The sequence below is a fragment of the Muscardinus avellanarius genome (genome assembly GCF_963383645.1).
Source record: "Muscardinus avellanarius genome assembly, chromosome: 13".
Taxonomy (NCBI): Eukaryota; Metazoa; Chordata; class Mammalia; order Rodentia; family Gliridae; genus Muscardinus; species Muscardinus avellanarius.
Genome location: NC_137799.1, coordinates 67,248,940 through 67,275,048, shown reverse-complemented (window position 1 = coordinate 67,275,048; position 26,109 = coordinate 67,248,940). Strand labels below are relative to the sequence as shown.

The 26,109-nt window shown below is 45.3% G+C and overlaps 1 protein-coding gene across 1 annotated transcript; it reads left to right on the top strand.

Annotated features, from left to right (window-relative positions):
* Positions 1–10,626: 10,626 nt before the first annotated feature.
* On the top strand, positions 10,627–25,206 carry MLANA (melan-A; the record flags this gene model as incomplete). The annotated part of the gene is made up of 4 exons (XM_080708457.1): positions 10,627–10,703; positions 16,365–16,461; positions 21,574–21,687; positions 25,138–25,206. 4 exons carry the CDS (start codon positions 10,627–10,629, stop codon positions 25,204–25,206), a joined length of 357 nt encoding a protein of 118 aa, XP_080564583.1.
* Between the last annotated feature and the right edge of the window lie 903 nt (positions 25,207–26,109).

Below are 26,109 nucleotides of genomic sequence, written 5' to 3'. Positions count from 1 at the left end.
CCAGGGGACTCCCGAAGGCTCCTGCGGGACTCCTGGGTAAGCAACTGGGCTCCTTTCACAGTGCTTACTAGAAAACAGCAAAGGCCAAGAAGAAGACTTCTCAGGGACAGATCCTAGCCCCACGAACCCAATATAACTGTGATGGCCACTGTTTGCCAGAGGTAGAGGGCAGCTCTGTCTCTCTCATCCCTTCTTTCTCATTTTGGTAAGAGCAACCTAGATTCTTTGTGAAGGTTTTCAAGGCTGTTACATCAGCCTTGATGGGATGTTAACCTCCTAGCCCATGCCAAGCCACTTACTGCCATGAGACCCAAGCCAGCCAGACGAGATCACCCAAGCAACTTGAATGTTGTACCCAAAGATAAACATAGTTGAAGCAGAACCCATTCAGTTTGAAGGCTTGTCCATTACTTCTTGCTATTTGCATCCACAGAACTATCTCGTTTTATTCCTTCTTAAAGCTGGTTTGATCAGACTTTTCTTTAGTTCTGTGGGACACCCTTGTAAACTGCCTTTAATTTCCTTAAGTAGCCACATTCAAGTTTCTGTTGCTTGTAACCAAAGAACCTGGACTGATACCAGAGTTCACTCCATGCCTGGCACAACAGGCCTCATATATCAGCCTCCCTGTGATGGACGGCATCTCCCTTTTGCAGGTATAGAGACTTTTACACTCAGACACACAACCAGCCAGTGCTGGAGCAAGCATTTGGATCAGGATCAAAACCCAAAGCCCTGGCTCTGTCCTGTTCATCTTTCTTTTTTAAACTTTTATTATTATTTTTTTAATTTATTTTTTAATTTTTATGTGGAACATATTGAAAATGGTATACATTCAGACTGTGCTTGGTCGCCCCAATCAAGGACAAGCCACTGCATGCAGATCTCACAGCAAAACCATTTACAGCTTATAAAATGCTTTCACACACAAAAATGCAGGCAAACCTCACAGCCACTTGGGAGGTAGGTATCATTATCACACTGGAAAGTAGATTGACCCTGAGTCTAGTCAGCCCACCGTTTTCTCTGTTTAAAACTTTCCTGCAACTCAAAACAACCCACAAAGTCAGTCTGAAAGGCTCAGCCCACTAAGAGAACCAGCACCTGGCCACAGTTTGCACTCCCTTTCCTGTACCTGGAGCACCAGCCAGGAGAGCTCCTGGCAGTTCCCCTCCGCCCCATGTCCCCTCCTAACCCTTACCCCCACGTTATGGCAGGCAACCTCCCCGCATCCTCCACCTGGAGCGGCCCCCATCTCATGCCTGCTGAGTCCCTACTTACTTTTATAGACTTCAGCCCATCTTCCCTTGAACCTTCCTGAGCCTCTTGTCCCCAGGAGAAGCAATTCTCTCACCACACCCTGGACAATAATCTGGGGGTGGCCCTAGCATCATCTGCCATCATAGACCCTTAGTATCTTCCCACCCCAAAGGTGAAAATCCAGTCACTATCTCTGATAGTGACTGCTCACAAGTGGCTGTGTATTCATTATGTTTCTAATCTGGCGCTCTTCTCTGCTTAAAACGCCTTAAGAAGTTGGATGTGGTAGCACACGCCTGTAATCCTAGTACTTAGAAGGCTGAGACAAGAAGATCGCAGATTCGAAGCCAGCTGTGTCAACTTAGTGAGGCTCGCATCAACTTAGTGAGACTCTGTTTCCAAATAAAGAAATAAAATAAGACTGGGGGTGTAGCACAGAGATGGAATTACCCTGAGTTCAATTCCTAGCAACACACACACACACACACACACACACACACACACACACACACACGCCTTAAGAACATACCTACATGCTTATATGTGAGCCTGCTTCTGTGTATACCCACACATGTCAGGCCAAAACTGGCTCACCTAGAGCAATTTTCCTAATGGGAAGGGAATGATAGAGCCCACCCCAACCCTATTTATTTTTTGTTTTGAAACAAGGTCTCACTGGGTTGCTGAAGGTCTTGCTAAATTGCTGAGGCTAGCCTTGAACCCATGATACTCATGTCTCAGCCTCTCAAGTACTAGGATTACAGGTGCACACCACCACGCCCAGCTCCTCCTGACTCCTTGAGAGGGAGCCAAACTGAGCCCAGCAGGTGCTTGGGCTCTTGCTTGTCTGGGCTTCCAGTTCTGCCCCAGCCAGACAGCCTTGCGTGGGCTCTTGCCTACCTCACCACTGCCCTCTTCCATCAGACCCTCTCTCGCTGAGGTCTCTCCTCCACAGGGGCCACCTCGTTAGCACTTAGCAGTGATCTCTGGCAACCCCAGGAACCCTCTCCAGGCGTTTGCACGCTCCCAGGAAATTCACAGAGGCACTGGCCTTTCTCAAGCTTCTGTCACTCTCCAGGCACCGCACATGGTGATTTTACATGCCTGACCTCATTTACTTCTCAGGCAATTTTGTAATTGTCCATTCCCACTTTGCAGATGAGGATACTGAAACTCAGAGGGGTGAGGTTACCTGCCATGGTCACACAAGTAATAAAGAGGCATATTTGAGGCTTCCATGGGGCAGAGGGAAGGGAGAACTGTGTGCAGCCACTGTTGCTCCACAGCCACCCACCTTTGCTGCGTTCTAGGGCCAACTTTGTTCAGCATCTCTTATAAAGGGCAGCAGCATCCACCCCATTGGCAGCCATGGATTTGGGGTGTGTGTGAGAGAGCAAGCGCTCACAGTCTTGCAGGGATCCTGAGCAAGGTTCTAAACCCCAAGGAGGATGAGTGAAGAGGACTCAGACCCCTGAGTCCTGTACGCAGGAGGGTTGTTGTTTGTTCGTGGTACTGAGGGTTGGCTCCAACCCATGATACTCTGAGCCCCTTTTTATTTCTTATTTTGAAACAAAGTCTAAGTTGCTGAGGGCCTTTGCTAAATTGCTGAGCTTAGCCTCAAACCTTCAATCCTCCTGTCCAGGCCTCCCAGGTACTAAGGTTACAGGTGTGCACCACCATACCAAGCAGAAATAATTATTCGCAACAAGAACCGTGTTGGAGGCATCACAATACCCGATTTCAAATTATACCACAAGAGTTATAGTATTAAAAACAGCATGGTATTGGCAGGAAGACAGATACATAGATCAATGAAACAGAAGATTAAGAAATAAACCCTCACATTGATAGCCAGTTGATCTTTGACAAAAATGCCAAAAACATATGCTGGAGAAAAGACAGCCTTTTCAACACGTGGTACTAGAAAACTGGCTGTCCATATGTAGAATAGAATTGACCCCAATCTCTTACCCTGCACAAGAGTCACCTCAAGAAGGAGAAAAGACCTAGAAATTAGACCAACGACTTTGACTTTGCAATTACAAAAAGAGAGCCCAGGACCAACTCATCAATATATAGGCACTGCTAGAGATTTCCTCAGTAAGACCCCCAAAGCTCAGGAAATAAAAACAAAAATCAATAAATGGGATGGCCTAAGATTTGGTGGCTCAGGCTTGTAATCCCAGCATTTGGGAGGCTGAGACAGGAGGATCGCACAGTTTCGAAGCCAGCCTCAGCTACTTAGTGAGGCTCTCAGGAACTCAGTGAGACCCTGTTTCCAAATAAAATATTAAAAAGGTCTGGGAGTATAGCCCAGAGGTATAAAGCCCTTGGGTTCCATTCCTGGTACCACATACACAAAAAAAAAAAAAAGATTTTTTTTTTTTTTTTTTTTTTTTTTTGTGTGTGTGTGTGTGTGTGGTACTGGTGGTGGAACCCAGAGGCTTTCTACCTCCGGGCTATACTCCGAGATCTTTTTTATATTTTATTTGAAAACAGGGTCTCACTGAGTTGCTGAAAGCCTCACTAAATAGCTGAAGCTGGCTTCGAACCCGTGCGATCCTCCTGTCTCAGCCTCCCAAGCATGGGGATTACAAGCGTGTGCCACCACACCCAGCTACAAAAAAAAAAAAAAAGAAAGATTTAAAAGCATCTGTGCATCAAATGAAACCATAAAAGAACCTAAAGAGAGCCTACAGAGTGGGAGAAAATCTTCACCAGGCACTCATCTGGTAGAGGATTAACATCTAGAATATATAAAGAACTTAAAAAACCGTAGCCAGGTGTGGTGGCACATGCTTGTAATCCCCATGCTTTGGAGGCGGAGACAGAAGGATCGCTCAGGTTCGAAGCCAGCCTTGCTGGCTCAAGAGATCCTGTTTCCAAATAAAAATATAAAATAGGTCTGGGAGTGTAGCCCGGAGGTAGAAGGGTTTCCAGGAACCCTAGTACCAGCAAACAAACAAACAAAACACCCAAAAAAAACAAAAACCACTTAACAGTAAAAAAAAAATAGCCCAATTAAAAATGAGCAATGCATCTGAATAGACACTTTTCAAAAGAAGAAATACAAATGGCCAATTGCCAAGACATCCTGCTGCCTCGGCATCTATGTGTTGAGACCCCCCACTCCACATAGTTAATCGGCAAAAAGCCCCGAGAAAGAGGTATCGTCTCTGGCCAAAATATCCCCCACTTTTACCCTTCATGACTATTAATATTTCCTTTAACTTTCTACACGAATTGCTCCAGTGATGTGAAATTAGGACTACAAATAGAAATTGAGTCCGTGGAAATAAACTCTCTAATAATTTGTCTAAACGTCCTTGGCTTTGCTTAATAGTAAGGAAAAAACTGGCCAGAACTCAGATGCTGTGATAAGCATTCCAGCTGCAGCAATCACAAAGGGTCTCCGATCCTCACTCCTATCACTAGGTTAAGCTATTAACTCCGATAGCTCAGTTTAAGGAAACTTTGTTTACCCTTGAGATCCTGCCTAGAGACAGAGAAGATAAAATTTTGTGTGTGACTTTGAAGCAATTTAGTTGATGAACAACTTAGTTGCCAAAATACAATAGAGCCAAGGAGAAAGATTGTTGACCTTTACGCCCAGTGTGAGCGTTCCCCGAGACAGGGAGAATGCCGCATGGCTAGAAATGAAAATGACAAAATAAAGGACAGATATTCTAAATATATATGTATGAAGGAAAGGAAATACCGTAAGAGTAAGAAAGCACTTTTTCATGAAGAAGAGCTTATCATAAGAACGTCCCGACTGGGAAAGAAAGGAATTAGAAAGTTAGAAGCAGGTTGCAGAGGGTTTGTGATAGGGGCAGTTAAGGAAATACATCTGACAACTAAATCCAAGAACTTCATGGTGTTATTTGTGGTGTCTTATTTGCCAAGCTGTGTTGTGAGTTTTTGTAAGCTTTCAGACTTCAGAAGGCAAAGCGGATGAGATCTGAGAGACTCCCATCGCATCTCCCTGGACCGCCACATCTCCCCATGCTTGTCATATGGATATAGATGGAAACTTCAAAAAAGAAAGAAAAAGAAGATTCCATGAGAAGGCGTATTCTCCAAGCCCTGGGCCTTGGGCGTGCCTGTATTGCCTTTGGAATTTACCTTTGGACCTGCCCTGCTGCAATATCGGAAGAAAGATCCGGAGCTTATCTCCTAAATGCTGGACTAGTCATTTACTTTGTTTATATGTAATTTACTATTGTTTTGCTGTGATTGCCCCCCTTCCCTTTCTTTTTTCTCCTATTATTAATCTCACTGGTGAAGGGTATAAATTTCTCTGGGTTCCTGTAATAAATTGTCATTGGCTCAAGAAGCCTTTGTCCACCTCAGATTCTTTCCCAAGCGCCGTACCTAAAAACTTAGGGAATTCATAGAGGGGAAAGAATTGCTGCAGATAAGTTTCTGCAGAACTCCACCTGCCTTTTGCCCCATCTTTCTGAGGATTTGACCGGGAGCTGACAATAACGACCCAACTGAGATTAGTCGGCGACAGCCAATAAACATATGAAAAAATGTTCAACCTCATTAGTAATCAGGGAGATGCAAATAAAAATGACACTGAGATTTCATCTAACTCTAGTCAGAATGGCAATTGTCAAGAATATAAATAATATCCAGGCATGGTGGCACAGGCTGAGACAGGAGGACCGCAGGTTCACAACCAGCCTCAGCTACTTGGTGAGGCCTTCCGCAACTTAGTGAGACCCTGTTTTGAAATAAAGAGTTGAAAACCAGGCTGGGGGTATATCTCAGAGGTAGACTGTTCCTGGGTTCAATCTCCAGTACTGCAATATGTGTGTGTGTGTGTGTGTGTGTGTGTGTGTGTGTGTGTGTGTGTAGCTGCTATCAAGATCAATGTGGAAGTTCCTCATAAGACTGGGAATAGTGCCACTATATGGCCCAAACAAGCCACTCTTGGGGATCTTTTCAAAGGAATTAAAATAAGAATATTATAGGGATACTTGCATGTCCATGTTTATAGCAGCACAATTCACAGAAGCCAAATTATGGAACCAGCCTAGGTGTCCATCAATAGATTATGGATTATGAAGCTATATGTGTGTGTGTGTGTGTGTGTGTGTGTATAAATTTATCAATACCAATTTTAATATTATGTACAGGGTGGGGACTCAAGTACCTTGTGCATGTATGTTTCTACCCACTGAACCCCATTATGATGTATAACTTCAATGTACTAAAACAAACAAACAAACAAACAAACAAAGAAACAAACACCAAAACTAAGGGGCATCCCACTCACTCCCTTCTGAGATGGGTCTATGGTGCAAGGGCACAAGGCCACTAGGTGGCAGCAGAGAACCAGCCAATGGCCGAGGAGGTACAAAGGGCCAGAGAACAACCCTAGGCAGGGGAGGGGACCTGGCAGACCATGTAAGTTAGGGCCAAGGGGTAGCCAAGGGGTACAGGTGGGCGATCTCACAGGAAAGGTTCGCTCTTATTGCTAAGCATATTCGGCATGAGATACCACGCACTTCGTAAGCATTCTCTCTGACTCACTCGGAACCCGCGGAGCAGATACTATTTAGAGTCTTTTTTTTGTTTTTTGCCGTCCTAGGGATGGAACCCAAGGGCATTCTACCTCCAAGCTACACCCCCAGTCCTATTTTTCATTTTTTACTTGGAAACAAGGTCTCACTAAGTTGCGGAGGGTCTCACTAAGTAGCTGAGGCTGGCCTCAAACCTGTGATTCTCTGTAGACCCCCTTTTATTTTTCGGGTCTGGGAATGGAACCCAGGGGTACTGGACCTCCAAGGTACACCTCCTGCCCTATTTTTATTTTTTATTTTATTTATTTATTTATTGGTGGTACTGGGGTTCCTGGAAGCCTCCCTACCTCCGGGCTACACTCCCAGACCTATTTTTACATTTTTATTTGGAAACAGGGTCTCCTAAGCCAGCGCGCGCGACTGGCTTCGAAACTGCGCAATCCTCCTGTCTCTGCCTCCCAAGCGCGGGGATTACAAGCGTGTGCCACCACATCCGGCCTTATTCTTTATTTTAAATACCGGGTCTCACTGAGTTGCAGAGGGCCTCACTAAGTAGCTGAGGCTGTCCATGAACCGCGATCCTCCGGTCTCAGCCTCCCAAATGCTGGGATTACAAGCGTGGGCCACCACGCCCGGCAGACCCATTTTTTAGATGCAGGTGCCAAGCCTTTCTGAGGTTTCTGATTTGCCCAAGACTTTGCAGACTGAAGAGATGAAATGTAGACTTTGGACTAGAGCCCCTGCTGCTGGCCTGGGGCTGCACTGCCAGGGAAGGACAGTGTTGGGGTGGGGGCAGTCGGGCCGGTGGTCAGAGCCTGAGGGAAGCCAGTGCAGGACTGTGAGTCGGTGCCTAGTCAGGGCGACTTCCGGGGCTTCCAGGAAACAGGATGTGGTAGATCTTCAGGCTGAAGTTTAGGTTCCCAGGGACCCCTTATTTTAAGAATTTTAAAAAGATTACACACACACACACACACACACACACACACACACACTTCTTAGTACCAAATATATATATTCTGCCTCTGAGCTATATCCCCAGCCTTATGTTTTTTTTTTTTTTTTAATTTTGAAATAGTGTTTTGCTAAGTTGCTGAGGGTCTAAGTTACTGAGGCTGGCCTCAGACCTGCCATCCTCCTGTCTCAGACTCCCAAGTACTGGAAATACAGATGTGCACCACCACACCTGGTTAACTGGATAGCTTCTATTTTATCTGGAAACCCTATGGAAGAGAAGCAGACAGGAGGATCATAGGTTCGAGGCCAGCCTCGGCAACGCTGTGAAACCCTCAGCAACTTAGTGAGACCCTGTTTCAAAATAAAAAATAAAGAAGCCAGGCGTGGTGGCACAGGTTTGTAATCCCAGCATTCAGGACTCGGACAGCCTCAGCTACTTAGGCCCTCTGCAACTTAGTGAGACCTTGTTTCAAAATAAAGAATACAAAATAGAGCAGGGGGTGTAGCTCAGAGGTCGAATGTCCCTGGGTTCCAGCCCCAGCCCCACAAAAAGTAAATAATAAAAAGTAAAGATGTATCAGGGGATGTAGCTTGTCAGTAGAGTGCCAAGGTATGCTTAAGGCTCTGGGTTCAATCCTCAGCACCACAAAACAACAACAACAACAAAATAGGACTGGGGGTGTAGCTCAGAGGTAGAACATCCCTGGGTTCATTTCCTAGTACTACAAAATAAGTGCAATAAAATAAAGGACTTCCCACAACAAAGCACTGGACTGGAGAAAACAGAGGTGGTAGTAAGCTGTGCTGTTTTGAAGGTATAATGAAGTCAGTTTCTTTCATTTCAAATAAGCAATCACAGACGGGACCCCACCAGGAATCCAAACCCGTGACAATCATGGGACTCAAGACCAAGAAATTTTTTTTTTTTTTTTTTTTGAAGATTAAGAGCCTGAGAAGTGATCTCCAGCCACAAGGCCAGTCGGCAGGCAAAGGACCATCTGACCAAGGAAGGTAAGAGCATTCTTCTTGCTGTGAGTGCAGTCCTGTTCTTTGGGGCAGGGCTGGAGAATCGCTGGAGGACTCACTGCTGTCTGTCTGTCCTCCTCGATCGCCTCCCTAAGGCTTGACCGTCAGCAGAATTCTCCTTGTTTGTAATTCTCCACCTTCTGAGTGCTCACAGCCTCCTTTTAGATCCTCTCCTGGCTCTCCACCACTGCCAAGAAGACAGAGCTTACTTGGGGGAAGCGGGACAGTTGGCTGGTGACAAGCGGCCTCCCCATGCTGAATATATTCTATTACTTCATGGACGGCACCTCGCGATTGTGTAGGTTGTTGTTCCTACATTTTTTTTTTATCAAAGCTCTGAGCTTGAGGTATGGGTGCACAAAAACAATTTAATGCCAACTTAATTGGGTTTCTTGTCTATAATTTTGAACACTGTGTTCACTCCTACATTACCCACCGGGGGTGATCCGTGGGTTCAACTGTAATTTCTTTTTACAGTCGGGAAGGGCACATCCACTCAAAATGCCCAGTGGAAAAGAATCACGTGGTAAAATCCCCACTTGCCTCTCCCAGCTGCCCTTCTTTAAATTGGAGCTCATTAAAACAACTCTGTGGGGATCTGATCTTTGAAATTCACAGCAGTTGTGAGAGGGAAGAGAAACACGAGAGCAAGGGGAGAAGATTCCATGATTGGTTTTAAGTAAGCTCCCTTGAATCAGGACTGCTGCGGTTCATAAGCTTTTTGTTATCATCACTGTTATTACTTTGTAAGTATTATAGTTAAAAAAAAAAGTTGTTTTGACTCCTATCCATGAGGCTTGAACTTGAGAGAAGCAGAAATTGATTAAGGTGCCAGGGGAAGACCCATTGTTAGACGAAGTCAGGTCCCAGGCTTCCTCAGATTATTTTGAGGGACACGAATGGTTTCCTAACTGAAACGTGGAGCCGAAGGTCATTGTTCTCGGCCACTCTGCCTCACACGCCCGTGGCCAGGCTCAGCCAGGGGATGCTGGGAAGTACACCCCACCTCATCAGAGCATTTGTCCAGGGCTTGAGAACACATAGTAATTTCAGAGAGAAATCACTCCTCTAGTTTTATTTACCACTGCCCTAGGCAGTGAGGTAGAGAATGAATTTAAAAAATGCCTTTTGTTTCTCTACAAGTTTATGGTACAGGCTCAAACTGAAGGCAAATGAAGATCATTCTTCCCCCATATAGTAACTCATTTTGAAAACATTTTTGTTTTCATACGTGATTTTTTTTCAAACTTAATTCTCCTTAAGGGGTTAGAGGCGCAAGCTATTTCTAAAGGCTTGGAGACCAGTGAACAAAGCAGGTACAAACCCTCTCACAGAGAGAAACCAGGGGAGCCGGGTGTGGCGGTGCAAACCTGTAATCCCAGTAATTGGCTGAGTCAGGAGGATCACAGATTTGAAGCCAGCATCAGCAGTTTTGTGAGAGCCTCAGCAATTTGGCAAGAACCTATTGCAACATAAAAAATAAAATAGGGCTGGGGGTATAGCTTGAAGGTACAATGTCCCTGGGTTTAATCCCTAGTATAGAAGAGAGGGGAGGAGAGAAACGGGGGGGGGGGACAGAGACACAGAGAGAAAGAGACACGGAGAGGAGAGAGAGAGAGAGAGGAGAGAGAGAGAGAGAGAGAGAGAGAGAGAGAGAGAGAGAGAGAGAGAGAGGAGAGAGAGAGAGAGAGAGAGAGAGAGAGAGAGGAGAAAGACTCCAGAGGGCTGTTCTCCACATCAGTCACCTGGCAACAGTGAGGATCTTTGTGAGATGATGCAGAGGGGTACTTTTGGATGCTCTCGGTGATGCTCATGTGCCCCTCTGTCAAGGTGTCCTGTGCTCTCACCCCACGAGATGCCCCAAGACGAGGCTCACTTCACCTATGGTTACCCCAGGAAGGGGCACAGCCGCTCTCACATCACAACTGAAGAGTAAGTTCAAACCAGACTCCTCGGGCTCTCCAGCTTGCGTTTGCGGACACAACTCACTGGCTTCCACTGGCCTATGTTTATCTCCCCAGAGAGCAAAACCCCTGGCCACAAGAGGAGGAGACCTTGAGGTCCTACGAGGGGCTTACTTCTCTGGGACCAAACAGGCAGGGGGATCAGAATGATCAAAAGTTGTATTTTAGGCCCTTTGCAACTCAGTGAGACCCTGCTTCAAAATAAAGAGTACAAAACAGGGCTGGAGGTATAGCTTGGAGATAGAATGCTCCTGGGTTCCATCCCCAGTACTGAAAAAGAAAGGTGTATTTTAAGTCGGGCATGGTGACACACATTTGTAATCCCAGTACTTGGGAGACTGAGACAGGAGGATCTGGGTTAGAAGCCAGCCTTAGCTGCTTTAGTGAGGCCCTCTGCAATTTAGTGAGACCCTGTTTCAAAATAAAGAATAAAAAATTGGGCTGGAGAGCCAGGCATGGTGGTAATAAGTGCTTGTAATCCCAACTTTTGGGAGGCTGAGGTGGGAGGATTGCTGTTTGAAGACAGCCTCAGCTACTACTTAGTAAGGTCCTTTGCAACTCAGTGAGACCCTGTTTCAAAAGAAAGAATAAGAAAATAGGGCTGGGGGTTTAGCTCGGAGGTAGAATGCCCCTAGGTTCTATCCCCAGTACCACACACACACACACACACACACACACACACACACACACATACACACACACCAAAAAAAAAAAATCAGGTTGGGAGTTTATTTTGGAGGTATAATACCCCTGGGCTTAATCCCCTACACCACACACATACACACATACACACAAAGGTGTATTTTAGCCCAGTGCCATAGTGCATGCCTATAGTCCCAGTACTATGGAGGTTGAGACAGAAGGGCTGCAGGTTTGGGCTCAGCCTGGGCAACATAGTGAGGCCCTGTTTCAAAATAAAAAAAGAAATAAAAGATTAGGTGTATCTCAGAGATAGAATACCCCTGGGTTCAATCCCCTGCATTCCCCCTCCCCCATGCACACACCAAGTTGAATCTTGCTATCTGTGTCGGGCCTTGGCAGTTGTTTCCTGAGCTGGAAAGCACCTCTCCATGATCATGCTTCTTTCTTCAAGCCTTGTTTTGTTAACTCCACTCGGGATCCTGAAGGTGCTCTTCAGACAGAATAAGGCTGAGCTGCCAAAGAGACAGCAAGGATGGACGGCAGGTGTGTGCGACTGACCTGTAGGCTGACTCCAGGGTGAAGATGGCAGCCATAACCTTTGGATGTAACTATCCTACAGAAAGGTGTTGAGCACTATGAATTAGTTCAGACTAAGTCATGGTTAGTGTTTCTAAGTGCTAAGCACTGTATATCAGTCCCAGACTCAGTTCTTATCTCTGAAAAAGCTCACAGCCCAGTGGGCAAGTTAGGCATGAAGATAATCTCTGTTGATGTGAATGCTGTCAGGGGCACACAGGCCGGTAGGACCCGGTGTCCATGGACCGGGAGTGGGCCGGGCGAGGTGTGGGGGGAGGAGGCTCTGCCCTCATAGCGGGGACTCCAACCGGACAGGGAGCCAGGCTTTCATTTGGACCATCTTTTATGTGGTCTGTTCAAAACTCCCTGCAAATCTGCTCTCCTGTTGGAGTTAACCAGCAGGGAGAAGCAAGTTATAGAGTCTATTAAAGGCACTGAGGATGGATTTAGGCTGGGAGGATTTAGGTTGGAATTTCCTCTGAAGACCCTAGTGGGAGCCTCTCATAGCCTGTGTGGTCAGCTGGGGAGCAGGCTGGTGGTGGCATTGTCTAACAAGTTGTCCCGAGAGCAAAACACATACTGGGAGAGGGCGTACATTGTGCATGGTATTACTTAACACATTGCTTCAGCTTCTGTAGGATGATGCAAGAGATTCTTCTTTAAAATATAATTCTATTTGCCTCTTACCTAGTAGTTCAAGAGTATAAAGGTCATGGCAGATCCGTTTCCTTCTCTCTGGTTACCCCGCTTGGATATTGCCTTTATCTACGTGGTTGAAGATTCTACCTCACCACCTCTGTGTCTCGCCAAAACACGGAGAGGGGGAGGGAAGAAAGGCTTGGATTCGCCCTTTCAAGTAACACACACCCCTTCTGCTCTCCTCTATGGGGTGGCGCCCACCCTGGCAGCTACCACCCTCGCTGTGCTGTGTGTGAGGGGAGACTTAAAGAAATGTGCACAGGAAAGGTACCGCTGGCCATGGTGGTGCTGGGACTTAAATCCAGGTCTGTCTGCCCATGAAGCACTAGGTCACAGGCAGCAGAGGCAAATATTTGCACAAGCCCGTCCAGCGAGAGGCTAGGGCAGAGATCAGCGTCTCTAGTGTAAAGCCGAAGGCTGGAGGTGGGAGGTTATTGGCTCTGCGGGCAATACACTCTGAGGTGTTCTGTCAGGAAGACAGAAGCCAACTGGGTTTCAACTTGGGTATTAGGAACTGGTCAAACAGGCGCCAGGCCTGAGGAAGCAAAGAAGACACAGCGGTAACCCAGGCAGTCATTTCACCCCTGGGGCTGGGGGAATAGAGGGGGTGGGAACAGTGAGAGCCCGGAGCAGGAGAGACGCCCACAGCCCAGGGCGATGCTCTGAGGACTGACTTCTGATTGGTTTGTGCTAGTGCTCCAGAGACCCGTGAATCAAGCTATCCGACCACCGGCTGGTCCTGGGAGTACCAGCAGCAGAGCTGGTACATGGGACTAAGTGAGAGCAAAGAACTGCTGCCACCACGATGCTGACATAAGAAGCAAACTGGAAGGAGCAGCTCCTCTGGCCTCGTGGCCTCCCTCAGGAGTACACAATGGAAGCCAAATGGGCAAAGGACCAGTGAGGCGTGTAGGGTTCCACCCTAGCACGGCAGAGCAGAGCCTAGAGAGGAGGGTTTGGAGTTGGGGGCAATGGCTTAATAAAAGGGCACAGGGGGGTTATTACCATTTGTATGTAAAGGAAGCCCTTGACTGAAGACAGAAGCTCTGTGTGTCTTGCACTGAGAACACAAGGGAGCCCCTGGGTTTCAATGCAAAAGAAAAAAAAATACCCACTTGACTTGTATGAGTGGGAGCTGTCCTCCCATAAGCAACGTGCCATTTCCTTTGCCATTTTGCTGTTTGTGGGAGGGTCAGATGACCAAAGATCTCACACAGGGATACTTAAACTCAGTCTGTTCGGGAAGGAACCATGGAGCACAGAGAACAATAGAATATCATGATTTGGGGCAGGATAGTGGAAGACATCTACCGTGCACATAGCCACCAATAAAGGATTTGTCCTTTCACGAAAGCCTCCTGCTCAGCTGGGCTCCTTCTTATATAGGTGGGTGGAGGTAGGTAGAGAGGAACATTTATATTGGAGCAGCACACCTCTGAGATTCTCTCAGGCTATTTATCCTTCTCATAATCTTGCCACAATTAAATAATGTCAAGTAGGGCAACCCCCCTGCTTTGAGTGTTACCTACCTCTGTGAAACCTCTGTCGACAACAGTTCCCACAGGTGGGTGGGCACAAGTCATTCATGGGATTTGCTCGAACGCAGATTCCTAGGCACTGCCACCCAAGAGGCTGAGCTGGTGGGTCAGGAGGTCCCAGGATTTGCCTGCCTTTCTTTCATACTAGAAATTGCACCAAAGGGCTTCCTATCTCTGAGCTATACACCCCTAGCCCTATTTTATTTTTTATTTTGAAACAGGGTCTCATCAAATTGCTGAGACCGGCCTAGAATTTGTGATCTTCTTGTCTTTGCCATCCAGGTACTGAAATTACAGATGTTCACCCCCAACCCGGATCCTTCCTTCCTCCCTCCCTTCTCCCTTCTCTTCTCTTCTCTTCTCTTCTCTTCTCTTCTCTTCTCTTCTCTTCTCTTCTCTTCTCTTCCTTTCCCTTCCCTTCCCTTCCCTTCCCTTCCCTTCCCTTCCCTTCCCCTCCTCCTCTTCCTCCTTCTCCTCCTCCTCCTCCTCCTCCTCCTCCTCCTCCTCCTCCTCCTCCTCCTCCTCCTTCTTCTTCTTCTTCTTCTTCTTCTTCTTCTTCTTCTTCTTCTTCTTTTCTCTCTCTCTCTCTCTCTCTCTCTCTCTCTCTCTCTCTCTCTCTCCCTTCCTCCCTTTCTTCCTTACTTTGTGCAGTACTGGGGATTGAATCCAGGAGTATTCATGGAGCTATACCCCCAACCCATTTTATTTTTCATTTAGTTGTCCAGTCTGGCCTTGAACTTGTGATCCTCCTGCCTCAGCCTCCCAGTAGCTGGGCTTACAGGTGTGCGCCCCTCCCTGGCAGGGGATTCTGCTGCAGGCGGTATCTGAGTGGCGCTCTCAGGAGCCCCGCTAAGCTGAACAGCGGTGGGTCTGGCGATCCTTGTTGTCTCATGCGCTCCTACACTTGGGTATGTGTGAGTACAATGTGACCGTGGACACAGAGCTGGAACAGAGCTCTGTCTGTGTTGGGATGTTGAGGGGGAGACCATGGGGTGAAGTTAGCTGGGAGCTAGATCAGCTGCCTTTGGTCACAAGAACTCTCTGCCTGCCCCATCACTGCTCCCTTTAGGAGTGGTTTCTACAGGAAGAGCTTTGGCCTGGGAGATAAGATACCTGTGTCCGGCCCAAATGCTAGAGCTCCCTCGCTGGGGTGTGACGCCATGCCTGTGGATGCCGGTCGGCCGCTTGCTCTGGCTGCGCCTCATGTCAGCTGCAAAGTGAACATCACACCCACCTCAGAGGATTGTGTGAGGGTAAAACAAAAGCATATACACAGGGTGCTGAGCACAGTGCCTGGCCCAACTGGCGCCCAGTGAACAGGAAAGCGTCAGGATGGTGGCAGTGATACTGACGGCTCTTGGTAGGTCTCAGATTCACAATCTATAAAATGCATGGCTTAAGCCAGGCATGGTGGTGCATGCTTGTAATCCCAGTGCTTGGAAGGCTGAGACAGGAGGATCGCACAGGTTCAAAGCCAGGCTCAGCTACTTAGGCTCTCAGCAACTTAGTGAGACCCTGTCTCCAAATTAAATATAAAATAGGTCTGGGAATATAGCCCGGAGGTAGAAAAGCCCATGGGTTCCACACCCAGAAACACACACACACACACACACACACACACACACACGCACACACGCACACACGCACACACACATACACACACACAAATGGTTGGCTTGGCCTACATAATGGGTGGGAGTTTCCATCTAGCCCTGCCATCTCATGGCTCTTTTTATCCCTTTGGGACAGGACTTGCTCGTTACCTTGAGCTGGAGGTGGTCTGGGGGTGGTACTGGGAAAATCTTTCTCTAGGAGCCTCCATTCAAGCTTGCTTCTCCTGTTGCTACTCAGACTCTTGAAATACTGAAGCTCTGCAGAGCCTTTTCAGCAAGTTCCAAGCCACAGATAACAGACAGTACTCTTGACTTTGATCATGCTCTGGTGTGGAAAATCAGCAGGTGCTGGCCAACTGGCAATGTTACCCAGGCATAGCTCTGGACTCTGTATACAAGGCCTTTGTGGGCACTTGTATGACCTCTTGTATGGTCACAAGAGGCCGGTTTAAATCCCATGGCTACCAAGGGTCATATGAAGAGAGAAGACTGATTTATGCTTCATCACAATCTGGGACGATGTTTCTGTAACATGTTGGACTTGTCTATCTCTTGGGCCAGGGCTGCAGGGATTGGCATCCTGATAGTGATCCTGGGAATTTTACTACTCATCGGCTGCTGGTATTGTAGAAGACGGAGTGGATATAGAACCTTGACGGTTGGTAGTGTTCCTGCTGTGGTGATCCTTCCAGATATGGATCCTCTTTTCACTTTTTTGGGGGTGGTACTAAGGGTTGAACCCAGGGGCATTCTACCTCTGAGCTACACCCCTGCCCTTATTAATTTATTTTTTATTTTGAAACAGGTTTTTGCTGAGAGTCTCACTACATTGCTGAGGCTGTCCTCAAACCCATGATCCTCTTGTCTCAGCCTTCCAAGTACTGGGATTACAAGTGTGCACCACCATGCCCAGCACCCCCTTTCCTCTTCTTTGTATTTCTAAGGAGTGGGGTGAAATATCCTTGTAATTCTCTCTAGCTGTGACTCCTGCTTCTGACCATCTTACACATCGCCCTTCTGGCAACTCTTCCTTTGCCTCTTTCCAGGTCTGAACCCCAACCAGGAACTTCCCTTATCTGTTTGGTTCTATGTGAAGCAAAGTTGAGTACGTTGCTGCCATGTGTAGCTGAGGAGCAGTGGTTTGTGGGTCACAGGAAGGAGCTTGTGATCCTTAATAGCAATGTATTAGACGCTTCAGGTCTTACCGATCCTTCCGAAGATTCTCAGTGGTTCTGTTACTCCTTACTGGTCTGCTTCTCTTACCTTGCTTTCCGTCCTAGGTCACCTAGAAATCCCAAGTACTTCTCACTCTGCTTTACAATGCAACTCAGGATTTCTAACCTCTCCTGGACATCAGTGTGATGAGAAACTATTCTCCCCTTGGCAGCACAAAGCATCACTGTTTTATTATTTATTAATAGGCTCCATCTTTCTTCAGTGGCCAATGGGGTTTAAGTCCTCCTCGTCCTCCTCCTCGTCCTCCTCCTCCTCCTTCTCCTTTACCCAAATAAGCAAGAAGCCAACACAGTAGCCCAGTCCACTCTTCTGGCACCAGGTGTTTCTTACATGAGGAAGAAACATGCACTGAGCCTTTAAACTATAAAAACAATAGGCTTCAGCTACCTCACTTCAAAGCCCAGAAGCACCTCAGCACTTGAGCACCCAAAGGCATGCTCCATAGTGAGAACTGCGGTTACCTCCCTCTCCCTCTCCCCCTCTCCCTCTCCCTCTCCCTCTCCCTCTCCCTCTCCCTCTCCCCCTCTCCCTCTCCCTCTCCCTCTCCCTCCCCCTCTCCCTCTCCCCCTCCCTCTCTCCCTCCCTCTCCCCCTCTCCCTCTCCCTCTCCCCCTCTCCCTCTCCGTCTCCCTCTCCCTCTCCGTCTCCCTCTCCCTCTCCCTCTCCCTCTCCCCCTCTCCCTCTCCCTCTCCCCCTCTCCCTCTCCCCCTCCCCCTCCCCTCTCCCCCTCCCCCTCCCTCTCCCCTCCCCCTCCCTCTCCCTCTCCCTCCCCCCCCTCTGTATTACCCATCTGAAAGCTTTTCAGGTTAATGCATCATGGAAAAATATCTTTACAAGACACACTGGAAAGTCCGGTTCTTCACTCGGAGCCAGTTCTGTGAAGGAAAGGAGGGGTGTTGTGGGCAGGGCGGCTAGCACACAGCAGTCTCAAGAGAGAAGTGGGAGATGCACCTTCTAATATTTTCCCTCCTTACCAAAAACCTAGTGGTCTTTTCTCTCCTTTTCCCTAACACCTTTCTTACCAGAGTGCCCCAAAACAAACCATGTAAAGCTAGGTTTTTGGGGGGCTGAAATGCCATCAAGCAGATCCCTCTAGCGTGTCTGCAGTTGGTGGGAAAGGGGAGAAGGTGCTGCACCTCCCTAAGAGAACTACAAACCAGCAGCGGAGGGAAAGCCCAGGGTCAGGAGGTTATGGATAGGACTCCTCATGTGGCACCCTCTCTGTGGCTTTCCATAATAGCTGCGTGTGTGTGTGTGTGTGTGTGTGTGTGTGTGTGTGTGGTGCTGGGGATTGAACCCAGGGGCATTCTACCTCTGAGCTGCACCCCCAGGCTGATTTGCTATTACAAGTGTGTGCCACCACACCCGGCTTCTCCATGACAGTTTAGTAGAGGGACTTGGCTTCCTGCCACAGAACTCCATTCGCACCTCTAGCGTGGGCTAGCGACATCCCCTTGTCATTGATTATTACCTTTCTGCCTCTACTACCCATTCTCTCCCCCATTTATAAACCAAGAAACGATCTGTCCAGGTTTACTAGCACAGTGTGTGGCACACAGCAGTCACTCAAGTGCCTGATGTCAGGGATTGGCCTCATTGTCTACCGCTGACTTGCTTGGTGACCTTAGATTTTGACTTCTCCAAGACCTACCGGCTCTGTTCTACACCTAGACATGGTAGAAACGTGATATAGTACAATTTTTATCAGCTTTAATATATATATTTTTTAATCTTTATTTCATTATATATATATGAAACTGATTTAAGCTGGGCATGGTGGCACACGCCACTTGGGAGGCTGAGACAGGAAGATTGAAGGTTCCAGGTATTATGTCTCTCGATGCTTGGTCATGAACCACCTGCTCTGGAATCATCTGGGATTCTCACTGAAACGCAGGTGCAGGGCCTGTCTCTGGCAGTGGATCCAAGATTCTACATTTTTATTTATTTATTTATTTATTGGTGGTACTGGGGTTCCTGGAGGCCCTTCTACCTACGGACTACACTCCCAGACCTATTTTATATATTTTTATTTATTTGGAAACAGGGTCTATTAAGCCAGTGTGGCTAAGAACCTGCGCGATCCTCCCGTCTCTGCCTCCCAAGAGCAGGGATTACAAGCGTGCGCCACCACGCCTGGCAAGACTCTACGTTTTAAACATGATACTGCGTTTGAATGTACATAGAGAATTGGCGCACAGAGACTGGGAAAATGAATTGCTCTCCTATCTACAGCAGATGAAAAACCTAAAAAAGAAGAAAGAAAAGAAAAAGAAATAAGGGGAAAAAGCAATAATAGATACAGACAGTTTTTTTTCTTTTTTCCCAATCAGCATGCCTTTTATTACCCCTCTGTTTGTTTGTTTGTTTTTTTTTTTAACTATTGTATTAGCTAGGACTTCCACGGTGATGTTTAAAAGAAGTGCTGAGAGGGAACATCTTCACTTTGTTCCTGATATTAGTGGAAAGTCCCTCATCATTAAGTATGATGTTAGCTCTAGGTTTTTGTATATATTTTCAGCAGAGTTGGGGATTTAATCCAGAGGCATTTTACCTCTGAGCTACACCCCCAGCCCAATTTTTTTTTTTAAATTTTGAAACAGGGTCTCACTAAGTTGCTGAGTCTCACTACTTGCTGAGGCTGTCCTGGATCCTCCAGTCTCAGCCTCCCAAGTATTGGGATTACAGTCGTGCACTACCATGCCTAGCTGATTTCCTTTTTTTTTTTTTTTTGGTGGTACTGTGGTTCCTGGAAACCCTTCTACCTCCGGGCTACACTTCCAGACTTATTTTTATACTTTTTTAAAATTTGGAATCAGGGTCTCTTAAGCCAGTGCGGCTGGCTTCGAACCTGCGCGATCCTCCTGTCTCCGCCTCCCAAGTGCGGGGATTACAAGCGTGTGCCACCACGCCTGGCCTGATCTTCCAATATTGAGCCAGCTTTGCATACCTGGGATAAGTTTCATTTGCTCATGATGTATAACTCTTTTTACACATTGTTGAATTTGATTTGCTAATGTTTTCTTGAGGCTTTTTGCATGAATGTTCATGACTGGTAGTTTTCTTTTCTCGTAATGCCCTTGCCTGGCTTTAGTACTAAGGTAATGCTACCCTCATAGAATGAGTTAGAAAGTAGTCCCTCTGCTTCTCTCTTCTGAAAAGGATTGTGGATAATTTGCTTAATTTCTTCCTTAAATGTTTGATAGAATTCATTAGTGAACTCATCTGGGCCAAGTGCTCTCTAATGATTTCTTCAATTTTTTTTGATAGATTTAGGCCTATTCAGATGGTCTATTTCTTCTTGTCTGAGTTTTGGCAACTTGTGTCTTTCAAAGAGTTGGTAGACTTCGAGGTTTTCAAATTTGTGGGCATAATGCTGTTCATAGTATTACCCGATTATCCTTCTTAGTATCCATGGGGTTATTAATAATGAATTTTCTTTCATTTCTGATATTAGCAGTTTGTGTCTTCTCTCTCTCTCTCTCTCTCTCTCTCTCTCTCTCTCTCTCACACACACACACACACACACACACACACACACACATACACACACACTCTTAGCCTGGCTTATCAATTGTATGACTCTTTTCCAAGAAACAGCTTGTTTTTTTCTATTCATTTCTTGTTTTCAATTTCATTGATTTCAGATCTCTTTATGTTTATTTTTCTGCTTACTTTGGATTTGATTTGGCTTCTTTTTTTTTCTATTTTCCTAAAGTGGAAGTTTAAGTGATTGGTTAGATCCTTCATCTTTTCTAACGTATAAGCTCAATGTTATAAATTTCCCCATAGCATTGCTCTCACTTACCACAATCTTTGGTAAGCTGTTTTCAATTTCATTTAGTTCAAAATACTTTAAATTTTGTCTTGATAATTTCTTCTTTGACCCATGTGTTATATAGAAGTATGTTGTTTAATAAAACATATTATTATTATTTGAACTATTATACATCAGATTAAGAATAAGAAAACAAATTTTTTGTTTTACCTTCATTTAGTATTTCTTCAGTGTTCTTCATTTCTTTACATAGGTCTGAGTTTCTCATCTCTATTATTTTCCTTCTCTCTAAAAAACTCAGCATTTCTTGTAAGGCAGATCTACTTGCAACAGAGTCCCTTCATTTTTGTTTGTCTGAAGACGCTTTTATTTCACCTCTATTTTTGAGGGACAATTTCACAAGAGGTTCATTTTGTAGAGTCATTCTTTTTCTTCCCCTCAAAAGTATTCACAGACTCTCCCTCAAAAGTACTCATTGATTATCAACTGGGTGCCACGTAACACACTTGTTATTTACGTTTACTTAATTCCTGTGACAACTCTGAGAGGTACCTGCCTCTTACCTGTTCTGTGTCCTCAGCCTAGTTACTCTACTCTCCTGAATTACAGTGTCAGAAAAGTAGAGTTGAGGACACAGAGCAGGTAAGTGGCAGAATGCAGGTTAAAAGCTATTCTTAAAATGTAGGCTTTCTCTTTTCTTTAATAGACTTAAGCTATTTCTTTTTACCCACTCATATTTTATGAACTTACATTTCAGGACAAAGGCCTTTATATTGGTACTCAAAGTAGCTTAAGGGAAAGATGCCCACAGGACGGGCTTGGTCATCAGGACAGCAAACTGTCTTTTCAAGAGAAAAATTGTGAGCCTCAGGTAAGCTGAGATCATGCATCAGGTTCTTTTCATGTACAGCTGTTTTTAGCTCAAATAAAACAGAATTATTTCTGCTGAAAAAGCAAAGATAATGTGACTATACTTAATGCTACTAAACTAGTAAAAATAGTCAAAATGGAGCTGGGCGTGGTGGCAGTTTGTAATCGCAGCATTTGGGAGGCGGAGACCAGAGGATAGCAGTTCTTGGACAGCCTCAGCTACTTATGGGGGCCATTTGCAACTCAGTGAGACCTTGTTTCAAAAAATAAAAAGACTAAAAAATAGGGCTGGAGGTGCAGCTCAGAGGTAGGATGTCCCTGGGTTCCATCTCCAGTACCGCAAAGGTAAACACAGAGATCTTTTTAAATTGTATCTTCATATTCAGATTGTCCAAGGTCACAATTACAATGACAGGCAAACACCTGGAATCCTACTCCTTGGGAGGCTGAGACAAGGGACTGCAGGGTTGAGGCCAGCTAAGGTAATTTAGTGTGACAATGTTTCAGAAATAAAAAAAAAAAATAGAATCAGGGATGGTGGTGCATGCTTGTAATCCAGTACTTGGGCTGAGACGGGGGATTGCAGGTTTGAAGCCAGCCTCTGCAATTTATTGAGGCTTTCCACAACTTAGACCCTATTTCCAAGTAAGAAATAAATTGGGCTGGGATTATAACCTGGAGGTAGAATGCCTCTGGGTTTAATTCCCAGTAATCCCCTTCCCTAATTAAAAAAAAGGGGGGGGGCTGGGTTCATGCTCAGGTAAATCCCTCTAGGTTCAATAAAAATACACATACACACATGAATACACACATACATACATACATACGCTCACACACAGTACTGTCATAAATACTGTATTTTAAAGACTATTCAAAAAGAATATAATCATTAATGATTTTTATACTGATTACTTGCTGACATGATCATACTTCGATATGAGAGATCAAATAACATTTTATATTAAGATTAATTTTGAGCCATACATGGTGGCACATACTTGTAATCCTAGTATTTGGGAGGCTGAGACAGGAGGATTGCAGGTTAGCAGCCAGCCTCAGGTACTTAGGTGAGACCCTCCGCAACTTAGTGAAACCCTGTTTTAAAATAAAAAATAAAAATGGGGTTGGGGGTATAGCTCAGAGGTAGAATGCACCTGGGTTCAATCCCCAGTACTGCAAAAAAAAAAAAAAAAGATTAATTTCTCCAGGAGTGGTGGTAATTCCAATACTTGAGAGGCTAAAACAGCAGGATCAAAGATTAAGGGACAGCCTCAGTAATGTAGCAAGACTCTCAGCAACCTAGTAAGACTCTATTTCAAAGCAAAACAAAATTAAAATAAAAATGGTTGGGGATGTTAGAATGCCCCTAGGTTCACTCCCCAGTACCATGAAAAAGGAAAAAAAAAAAAAACCGATTAATTTTACTTTTTTATTTCAGTACTAGGGATGGAACCCAGGGGCATTCTACCCCAGCCGCCGCCGCCGCCTCCTCCTCCTCAGTATTATTATTATTATTATTATTATTATTATTAATTATTTCTTTTGAAACAGGGTCTCACTGAGGTTTCAAAGAGCCTCACTAAGTAGCTGAGGCTGTCCACAAACAGCAATTTTCCTGTCTTAGCTTCCCAAATGCTGGTAGTACAAGTATGCGCCACCACACCCAGCTTGATTTTACCTGTTTTTTTTGTTTTGTTTTATTTTGTTTTGTTTTTGTTTTTTGTACTGGGGATGGAACCCAGGGGCATTGTACCTCCGAACTACACGCCAACCTTATTTTTGAGTCCTTTTTTTTGTTTGAAATAGGGCCTAACTGAGTTGCGAAGGGCCTAAGTAGCTGAGGCTGTCCTGTCAGCAAACCGCGATCCTCTGGTCTCTACTTCCTGAATGCTAGGATTACAAGCATGTGCCACCATTCCCAGCTTTACCTGTTGTTTTTTTATTTTTATTTTTTTTAAGAAATGTAGCTGTTGTTTTTTTTTTGTGTGTGTGTGTGGGGGGGGGGCTTTGGGATTGAACCCAGGGGCTTTCTACCTCTGATCTACACCCCTAACCTTTTTTATATTTTTTTGTTTTTGAAATAGGGTCTTGCTAGGTTGCTGAGAGCCTCACTATCTTGCTGAAGCTATTCTTGAACCTGTAATCCTTCTGCTCACACTCCCAAATCCTGGGATTAAAAGGTGTGCGCCACTACCCCTGGCTTAGAAATTTTAAAGTTACATCTACGTGACTTGCACTGACTCTGGAGCCAGATCTCTGTGCTTGATGCCCAGCTCCATGGCTTACTAATTGTATGAACTTGGGCAAGTGACTTGAGTTCTCTGTGCCCCCGCGTCCTACTCTTAACATTTCCTAGAATTGCCAGGAGTGTAAAAAGAGGACTGATATATCTGTGCTCACTTGGTAGTATAAACATGCCTTTAGCCACAACTACAAGGATCTATCTGGTCACCATATAATGTATATTGTCTGTAAAGAGGGTTCAATAATTTGTTAGGACTTAGGACTTCTACTGATAAGAATAACCCAGATTCCAATACACTTTTAGATTTTGGGAAACACCTTACACCTGTTTTTTCTCCATCCTTCCCTCCAGAGTGTGTGTGTGTGTGTGTGTGTGTGTGTGTGTGTGTGTGTGTGTGTTTTACTGGGGATTGAACTCAGAGGCATTAGACTTCTGACCTATACTTCCAGCCTTTAAAATTTTTTTGTTGTTGTTTTGAAACAGGGTTTCACTAAGTTGCTGAGGCTGGTCTTAAATCTACAAACCTCTTGTCTCATCCTCCCAAAGACTGATCACAGGTGTGCACCATTATGCCCAAGCCCAAAGGTTTTTTTTGTATGTGTCTATGTGTTGGATATACTGAGGATTGAACTCAGGGGTATTCTACCTCTGAGCTATACCCCTAACCCTATTTTTTGGGTGGTCTGGGAATGGAACCCAGGGACATTCTACCTCTGAGCTACACCCTCTGCCCTATTTTTTTATTCTTTATTTTGAAACCGGGTCTCACTGAGTTGCAGAGGGCCTCACTAAGTAGCTGAGGCTCTTTGCGAACCGCGACCCTCTGTTCTCAGCCTCCTGAATGCTGTGACTACAAGCGTGCACCATCACGCCTGGCTTTCCTAACCCTATTTTTATTCTTTATTTTGAAACAGACTCTCACTAGGTTGATGAGCATCCCTCCACTTGCTTAGGCTCTAACCTGCAATCCTCCTGTCTCAGCCTCCCAAGTACTGGAATTAAAAGCATGTGCCACCATGCCCAGCTTCCAAAGATGTTTTTAACGTGCTTACCTGTGAAGTTTAACACTACTCCATTGGATGGAAGTTAGATGTGAACACCTGAAAATCCACAGTGAAAGTGGGAACATGATGCTGTTTTGACTTACTCCCTTCCCAGAAAGTCTGCACTGTGGCCAAACCCATTCTCTTTTTATCTTTCCCACAGGCTCCCAATGCTCCGCCTGCCTATGAGAAACTCTCTACAGAACAGTCGCCACCACCTTACTCACCTTGACAGCCAGCAATACCCGAGAAATGCTGAAACCACTTCCCACACAACTTTGCTTTAGCTTAGTAAACATGCCTAATGTTCTGCTTCTGGGTGCTATAACATCTCTAACAATAGGCCAGTGTTAAATTCTGAATAGGGCAACTAGTGGTACTAATCAAGGGAAGAAATGATGACAAATATTAAAATGGAAAATGGTTCATCAGTGTACACTGTGATGCCTTTCTGTGTTAGTAGCAAGGGTATTAAATCTATAATTTTCTGAGAGATAGAACTCAAATGGGCATTCTGGGGCTGTCCAGTTTCTTTTTAATTGAAATTTGGTTAATGTACAAACTACTATTCAGATTTTTAAAGAAGCAGCCTTGTATTAACTGTACAGAGTTGTGGTAGGTCCTATCAAGTGCTCACGAGGACGTCGTTACAGGTTTAAGACAGAGCTGACAGGACTATTTATCTGATCTGGACAATGCTTTGTGTTCTGAAATTCCATGATGCAATAATATACTCTAAAAACCCTGTATCTTACATAACATGTATAATGAAGTTCGAATCACATTTACTTTAAGGCTCAATGTTACAATTAACAAGCATTTTTGGTTAAACCAGAAAGTGATATAAGGACTTAAAGAAGAAAAAGAAACTGTAGTTTGGCTGGTGTCTGTGTTTAGTCTTAATTGTCCGTATGGCAATTTAATTCTCTTGGGTTCCCAAATCCCTTTCATAACAATATACAGAAGAAACCATGAAGGATCAGAGATCCTGGAGCAGTATCATATTTGTATAGCAATAGTGGAACTTTTTGTATATCAACATAGCATTTACACTTTTACTTACCTTTTTATCAATCAGCTCATTAAAATAAATTGGAAGCCTAAGAACTTCCAATTAAATAACAATTTCAAGTGA